General features: G+C 42.2%; 1 protein-coding gene across 1 annotated transcript; it reads right to left on the reverse strand.

Annotated features, from left to right (window-relative positions):
* Nucleotides 1-87: 87 nt before the first annotated feature.
* polr1c (RNA polymerase I and III subunit C) lies at nucleotides 88-7466 on the reverse strand. Its single transcript, XM_017428126.3, has 9 exons — nucleotides 7350-7466; nucleotides 5318-5389; nucleotides 4591-4698; nucleotides 3985-4117; nucleotides 3182-3313; nucleotides 1785-1937; nucleotides 1528-1677; nucleotides 1316-1432; nucleotides 88-1169 (listed from the first exon to the last, which is right to left on the reverse strand). Exons 1-9 carry the CDS (start codon nucleotides 7449-7451, stop codon nucleotides 1051-1053), a joined length of 1086 nt encoding a protein of 361 aa, XP_017283615.1. The 5' UTR covers nucleotides 7452-7466; the 3' UTR covers nucleotides 88-1050.
* Nucleotides 7467-8451: the final 985 nt, after the last annotated feature.

The raw sequence follows: 8451 nt of genomic DNA on the forward strand, positions 1-8451 counted from the left end.
AGAAAATTATAAGAGGAATCCAAAGCATGAATTCCCTCACACAACAGTCCTTAATATGTGTTTCTAGAGTTGGAGCACAAACAAGGCTTAAGTTAGGTTACTTTATTTATACCCACGGGTAAATTTGTCAAGGTTTTTCACAAAGGGTTTGTCTGTGACCTTAAACTTTGACCCCATGACCTTGAAATCAATAGGGATCATCCTCGACACAGGAGAGGTTCAGCTGTGCAGTTTGACGTTCCTACTTTACACGGTTGCAGAGTTAGAGCACAGACAAAGTCTTCACAAAGAGTTCGCCTGTGACCTTAAACTTTGACCACGTGACCTTGAAATCAATAGGGATCATCCTCGACCCATGAGTCGTCCAGCTGCGCAGTTTGAGTTTTCTATGTTAACAATTTAGAGCTCAAACAAGAAACTGTCCAAACAGGATGGACAGACGGTGCTATAAAAAAAAATGTCCTTTCTTAGATTGGACCTTCCAGAAAACTGAAATCTTTCCACATACCGTAAACAGATTTTTGGGTTGAAACTTGTGAGGAAGCCCAGCCCTCTTTACTGCTCGACACCTCAGACATACTTCACAGTAGAAAGATCATTAGTTTCACAGAAAGTTAGACTTTACATGACTTTTCCGACATTTTGGTATCCTTGAGTTTTATACAATCTTTGAGATTTTGAGGATGTTCAACCTGTGATGTGAGCTGTCTAAACTTTTCTAAAAAAAACAATTCACTCATTCTTTTGACCCAAACAAACGCTCCACTTTTATGCAGTTTCCCGAGGAACGTTTGGTGACTTCCCTGTTTGTGTAACCTCCGGTTTACTTTACGGTTTTAAGTGCAAAAAAACCTCACACGAGTCAAAATGACCAGTTTTGTCAAATTCGGCACGTTTAAAGAAACACTGAGGTGTACCAAAAAGAAAAAAAAAATAAGTCAAACAAACACAAGAAAATCTGTGTTTCGAACATTTACACGTCAGGATCTGAAAGGCATCTGGCCCCAGCCGTTCGACGAGGAGCGACAGATGAACTGACTGTTCATTCGTTCACTCCATGTCCGTAGAGTCCATTTCACCGAGAAGCCTCTGACACTTGGCCATGAGGACTTGGATGGCCTCTGTGACCAAGACATCTGGAGGCAGGATGCCGGTCGACTCCACGGTGACTAGAAAAGAAAGGAAGCGATTATACAGCAGAAGCAGAGGGAAACACAGATATTCCAAACTTTAAATCCTCAACCCTAATGATCCGAGCGAGAAGGAAATTGCTGCCATCTGTTTTCGACAGAATTAAGAGTGGGCTTAAACTCACAGATGAAGTGGTCTCGCACTCTCCCGAGCTTCACCAGGTTCTTCAGATCGACGTGTCGGAGGACTTCTCTGCTGCACGTGTCCAGGCGGCTGTTCACCACTTTGGCAACCTTTTTCCCTGGGGAGGGAAGGGGGGAAACGCACAACGTTGGATCGTGAAGCAAAGCGTCGCTGTTAAAAGATTCGCCGCAGCCGCTTCATCGGCGGTCTTACCGCGGACGTCTTCCAGGTCGATGACTCCCCGCGAGAAGCAGCGCTTCAGACGCTCCGCCTGCTCTCCCTCCACAGGCTCCAGCAGCGTGATCTCCGGGAGGAGGCGGTAACTGGCCGTGGCCACCGGAGAGAACTTGGCGTGGTCCTTAGCTGGGCACAGAGCAGAGATTTATTCGTATGCAAACACAGAGGGCCCTGTGAGGAAAATAAAAGACTTCCTGCCTGTGTCGTCTCAACTGAGCTGACTGCCGTCTCACCGATTCCTTTGATGCAGTGCATGACGATGTCCAGCTCCTGTCCTGGCCGTAACTGGGCTATCAGGATGTCATTGTGCACCGGTCGGATACACGAGTCTGCGAAGACATCCGCCTGGTTTCCGAGAGGGATCCACTGAATGTCCCTGGAATAAACTAAGGCAAGGAAACGAGAGACAGAGAGAAAACTGTATTAACGCTTTAATCTGACATGAGAATACAGGCGTTTAGGTGACTAAATTATTGGTTGGCATGACTTCGTTTCAGCAACCGAGCCTGCAAATATCAGAATAATTGTGAATAAAAACATATAAATAACATTAAAGTAGAAACTTTCCGCCAACGCAACTAATGCCCCAAATCCCAACATCTATCAACCTTTTTCTCCAGAGCCCATTAATAATTCAGGACTTACTTTTGCTATAATCTAAGCTGACAAAATGCTTTTTGTTTTAACATATAAATTGTATAAAATGTCAATTTTGTTGAAGTAAAGAGTTTGCAAAAGCTCTGGAAGCTTTAGACAGCTAACAGCTGAACACTCTGGGGTGAAATCTCTGAAAAAAAAATTAAATTAAAAAAATTTCAACTGTGATTGTGTACAAAAACCCTTAAGGATATTGAAATCCCAGTTCAGACCTGTAAAGCCGAACTTTCTGTGACCCGTTTAAAACTTTAAATGATGTTTCTGCTGTGAGGAATGTCTGAGCTGTGGAGCTCCAAATATGGTCGGTCGTGTTCTGGGTGTGTGAAAGTCAAAAAGATTATTTTATTTTGCATCAGCGTTTAAAGTGGCTTTCTGAAGCTCTTTCAAATGTTATCTTTTGACACTGTTTGCTTTTTCTTTTTTTAAACTATACTTTGAGTATAATCCTCGTACCTGACCATTAGCTCCATCCTGACATGATAGAAAGTGTAAAAATAAAAAAAAAAAATAAAAAAAAAAGAAGCAAACAAAAAAACTGGTTAAATGAGGGTTAAAATGAGGCTAAAACAGAAGTTACAGCTAATTTGTTGCATTTAAATTAAATATATAATAAAATAAAATAAAAGGTGAATCACCTGTTAGTCGATCCATCAACAGGATGCAAAGATTCTGGCTGACACTTTAGCACCGTTTCTCACTATTAAACGGGATTATCATTGACTTTTTCTTTTTTTTTAACATTTTGCTCATAACAAAGTGTCTCAAGTTAAAAACTAGAACAGTTCTTTGATAAATATATTTGGACACAATACTGTTCGACTTCAGTTGAATCATTCACAGGTTTAACAAAAAGGGGCTAAAAAGAGTAAAGGAAATGAAGAGATGAATATGAAGACAGGTGTTTTTGGCACAGTACTGTATAACGGCACTAAAATAAAACCACGCAACATAAACGGTACATCCCATGACCCACCCATGTGGTTCAGATAGAGCTCTCGGGGATCAGAGGAGTCTTTGCTGGCTCTGGGGTTTCTGCTGCATTTGATCTTCAGCTGGAGCTGAATGGTGTCGATTTCCGAAGCTTCATCCTCTGCAGATTCTTCACCTGGGATTGATCAAACACCACAGCAGTTATTTTTACATTTATTCCTTACAAACAAGCTCAATAAAGCCTAAAGGCTGTATCTCACTGGGCTGCGACGAAAACTGGGATAGTTTGGCGACGTTTGATGCAAAACTGACTGATTGGAGACAAAAAAAAAAAAGGCAATAAGCTGCAAACAAATTGAGACATAAATAAGACACTTTGACTGAACTGCAACAAATAAATCTTCAAGTCATTCACAGGAATGTTGCGCAAATGCCGCAGTTTATTTGTAGTAACGAATGTGTAAAAAGTTCCAGTTTCCTGTGAGTCTAAGAGGAACTTTGCATATTTTTAACATATCTTTAACTTGTCGTCCAGCATTTATTGATGAATTATAAAACAAATACAGCTCATTCTGCTTTATCAGCTTTAATTTATGTTCCCCACAGTAACGTGACAGCTCCCATTCCTTTTTTTTTTCTTTTCTTACTGCATCAGCGAAACAAAATACCTTCAGGTTTATTGGAGCACTCAGATTCAGGACTCCATTTAACTCTTTCCTTCTGCCGAAATTCATCCAACGTGCATTTCCACACCCGAAACTCATCTAACGTTGAGTGAAGGAGCAAAGAGAACCTGGCTCTGTGGTTAAGTGTCACCTGAGCGAGCGGGCAGCTCGTTCGACGTACCGGTGTTCTTGAACTCGAACAGTCGAGGGTCGGCTTTGATGGGGATCAGGCCTAACCTGTGGGCCAGGACCTCATCCTGGACAATAGACGTGTTGTTATAAATGAAGACTTTCTCTATAGCCATGGTGGGCACCTGCGGGCAAAAAGCGAAACACTCTCGCGACAAATGACACACACAAAACTTGTCGAACTTTAAAAAGAAAGCAAACTAATTTCTCACGTGAAGTATTGAAAGCCTGTTACAGTGACAGCCTTGGGTTGTTGAAACGTTGCTCAAATTTACATTTAATTGAGTATTTATGACACAGACAGAGCCACGGTCCACACCATGTTTACTATTCAGTTACTGGACAGTAAATCAAATGAGCTAATGTGCAAAAGTCTTCATCCAGCCCTAATGTTTCTACACTTCACTTCCAAGGAGCCAGACTCTTTTAAGGCGATGCTACGCAATAGTTCTTTATTATCTTATATTACAGTATGCCTACAGTTGATATGCTCCCGCATTTCAAAGTAGTTCACTGCTGACCCCCCCATTCATACCGTTCACCTGGAAAGGAGCTAAAACGTTACAACATGGACACCAAACCCAAAAGAGGACGTCACCTCTGCTAGCAATATCCTTCTGAAGGCGTTAGCAATGGCGGCATCGATTCCCACCATGTCGAACTCCATGCTGCTTTCGTCCAGGTGCACTACGTCGATCCGGAAATTCTGGAAAAATAAACAGAAGAGGACATTCGAGAGTCCAGTTTCAACCTGTTTTTGGTTTTCTTTGGATTAAAAGCAGCTACGCCTCGGAAAAGACTGTTTTTCACCAATCCCAGGGTTCGTTCTTACAGAGGGTTGTCAAAGTCTGGAAATATTTTTATTTGCACTGCCTGATCATCTAGAACTGAAATGGATTTTTTTTATTTAAAACTGAAATAAATAACGCTTTGTAGAGCCGATGCTTGCAGCGGTAGCAGCAGCAATCTTCTTGTAGGAGTACAAGACGATGATGTTCTCTGCGTTTAACCTCTGCACCGACACGTTTCCTAACAAGGGTCGTACCGTGTGTGTGACGAAGACACAAAACTGTTTATTCATGCAGCTGTCAAGTGTTTCAATGCACAGGGCAACCATATTGGACTTTGAGGTCAGCGCTCAAACATCAAAAATGGAACGCACCATAAGCTCAGTTTAAACAACAATTTATTTTACGAGACACTTCCAAGTCCTGTACGCTTTGAAATGTAGAAAGGTCTTCTATCAGAACTTGCCCCTACATAGAATTAAAAAAAATATATATCCCTCCTGAAACCACGAACACAAAAAAGCTAAAAAACCTCACCTTCTGAAACCTCTTCATGTCCCACGAGTCATCAAAGCCCGGGTAGTTTCCAGGAAAGTCTGTTGTGTGAACCTGAAAGAGAAATCGCCTTTATTATCACTCTTGTCTGTGTCGTTGATTTATTTCCTTTCTTTTTTTTTTTTTATTTCTCTAGTCGAAGATCAATTAGGGAGATTGCCCCGTAGCGGGTCGCTCCCAGACTGCAGTAATCAGGACCTACCCGGTCCCAGACTGGTGTTATCAGGGACCGGCAGCAGCTGAAACTCACCGATTCATGTGGAGGGGGTCCCAACGAGAAAAACTACTGTAGCTCAAAAAACATTGAAGCTAGTTCAGCGTATTCGCAGTCTGTTGTGGATAAACCTACAGCACAGTTCGCTGGTGGAGAAGCTAAAGCTAAGCTAATGGAGGCACTGTGATGGTTGGGTACCATCTACCCAAACATGGTTACTAACTGAGTACTCTTTCATGTAAATACTCCCTGATGGATACATGGACTGTACTTATATATCAAGTATAAGCAGGTTATAATGAAACTCTCTCTGCTTGTAGTGAAAACATCACTCTGTGACTGGGTTTTAGACTTCCTGTCAGGAAAACAGCAGACAGTTTTTGGTTAGTGAGCAAGACTCTGTAATAATGAGCGCAGGAGTCCCTCTCGGATGTGTGCTCGGACCTTTGCACTTCTCCCTGCAGCTGCTGACACATGACTGTTTTACTAAATTCAGCAGAAACCGGCTCATCGGAAGGTCAACCACAGACGACATCTGCATGTCCACATCATTGGCGACCTCTGCTGGACTCTCAACGCCACGCACCTGGTCAGGAAAGTTCAGCAGAGGATCCACTGTCTTATGAGACTGAAGCATGCCAGAATTTCCGATAAAGTTCTTCAGGTGAAGTCTGTTGTAGTTCTTACACTGCTGCTGTATTTTCAAATATTTTTTCAATAGGTTCAGTTGTAATTACTTATCTGATGCCTAAAAAATAAAAACATGACTGTGTGTGTGTGGGAGAACAGGCAGGGCTTTCAGTCCCACGTCCCAGTTATGTAAAAACTCCAACTCCAAAAGCACAACATGGCAGAACCTGTACACTGGATTCTCCCAGCTTCAGTTTTGAACAACAAGAGGAAGCAGCGACGCTTCGTCCTTCGTCTTTTTGTATGTTGACGGGCGGCTGCCACGATCGTGGAATTAAATGTTTTCTTGCGGCAACAATTTGCGTAGGCCAGAGGTCCCCGACCCTGGTCCTCGTGGCCCACTGTCCTGCATGTTTTAGCTGTTTCCCTGTTTCAACCCACCTGGCTGAAATGAATGAGTCATTGACAGGCTTCTGCAGAACTTGATGACATTCAGAGTAGTTTTTTTTTGTTTTTTTGTAAATCTGGTGTGTTGGAGCAGGGAAACGACTAAAACATGCAGGACAGAGCGCCGCGAGGACCAGGGTTGGGGACCTCTAGCTGTCAAAAACTTTCTTGTCACAGCGAAACATAAGGTTGACAATTACATAGATGTGTTATCTAAGGCAATGAGAGGAAATGATCAGCAAATGTGTTAAAGTGTACAATGTTTTTGGCACGAATGGAAGCCTACAGCCTCCAGTGAGTCCCTCAGCTGAAGCCACTTCACTTAAAAGAGGTTTTCTGTCATTTAGATATGAAGCAGCTCTCACTAGTGTCAAAGTAAAATGTGGTGAGGATGAAGCAGAGAGTACAGTCTTCTCGGGTGGTGCATCCTCTGCTGGGCTTCCTTGGTCCGGTGTGATGAAAGCCCTCCAAACATTTCATGCAGCCGTCCTTCCTCACAGACACACCTTCTGCTCTCCAAGTTGTTTCATCCATGTTGGCGAGAAACCCACCACTGCTCTATTAATAAGGCAACTTCATGTAAAGGTAGCAAAACAGAACCAGCGAACAAAAAAAAGCAGCCAAAAGCTAGGAAGAGGAGAGTCCCACAGCAGTTCGTTGGTTTAAGGTTAAAAAGCACTAAATGATGCTCTCACCGTGACTACTGTTCTGAGATAAACTTACATTTTTCACTCCGAATTCCCCCAATATTACTCGACTCCGAATCTCCTCCACGTTATCCCTGACGGCAGCCATCTTTACTCTGCGAGCGTCGAGCGTAGACATAAAACACGTAGACGCCGAGCTGCTGCGCTCTGGTTAATCTGACGTCAACGACGCCGCCATGTTGGGGAGGGACACCGCGGCCCAAGTCAGAGCCGCACAAGCCTTCTACGATCGTAGCTTGTTATTTTAGTCCCCATGCACATATATGAAGAACACTGAAGGCTGTTATTGTGTTTAATAAAGCTCAACTGTCCATTTGTGCATTTATTGAACTGAGCTTCTCAGTGCAGCGTCTATATACTTTAGGTCTATGTCCTTCTTCTTCCTGTAGGCAGACGGCAACAAGCCTCTAAATGTGATAGACCGCCATCTACTGGACGAAGATGTGTAATGGCAGAAAAAAATCTGTCTACTGTAAGTAACTAAACAGCAGAAAGACATACTAGCTATTATCATTATTAGTGTATAGAATATTTCTGTGCAAAACACACATTTGTAGCACAACTGAGCAAAACTACATCCAGAAACTAAATATAACAGCAACATAAACTGGAACAAGGTGGCAAGAACATGTTATGATGAAGAAAAAGAACATTCATAGCTTGACTTAAGATTAACCTAAAACAACTGAAGCTCCTTCTTTCTTTAATACGGTTTACAATTTTCTCTTTGTTATTAAACATTTCAGTGCACATTTCAATTCGGCAAACAGATCATGAGAAAGTGACAGAGAAAAAAAAGGTAATAAAAAAGGTAAACAAACAGCTCTATTGTTGTCTGTTTCCAGGGCACAGAGTGGTAGAGGGCATGTAGCTTCTGGAAGCTGCTGCATTTTAAATTTATACCAAAACCTGTTTTTTATTTAATTTGGAAAGGTTTTTATTGGATATCTCTGTTTAGTTTATTGATAATTTAAGTTTTATGAGTGGAAAAGAGATGCAAAATCTCTTTTTTTATATAAATAGCTTTGTTGTAGTGTGGGCAATGCCCAGGACAGGCAGACAGAAGTGCAGATTAGAAAGTAAGGCTCAAACAACCAGTCGCTGCGAAACCTATAGGT

The sequence above is a fragment of the Kryptolebias marmoratus genome, linkage group LG22 (genome assembly GCF_001649575.2).
Source record: "Kryptolebias marmoratus isolate JLee-2015 linkage group LG22, ASM164957v2, whole genome shotgun sequence".
Lineage (NCBI taxonomy): Eukaryota > Metazoa > Chordata > Actinopteri > Cyprinodontiformes > Rivulidae > Kryptolebias > Kryptolebias marmoratus.

Bases quoted from the DNA above. Each gene is read 5' to 3' on its own strand.
- polr1c (XM_017428126.3), bottom strand. From the start codon at position 7,451: ATGTCTACGCTCGACGCTCGCAGAGTAAAGATGGCTGCCGTCAGGGAT. The intron at 3,314-3,984 runs GTACGTCGAACG...GATCAATCCCAG, and splicing joins GTTCGAGTTCAAGAACACCG to GTGAAGAATCTGCAGAGGAT. The intron at 1,433-1,527 runs GTAAGACCGCCG...TTCCCTCCCCAG, and splicing joins CGACCTGGAAGACGTCCGCG to GGAAAAAGGTTGCCAAAGTG.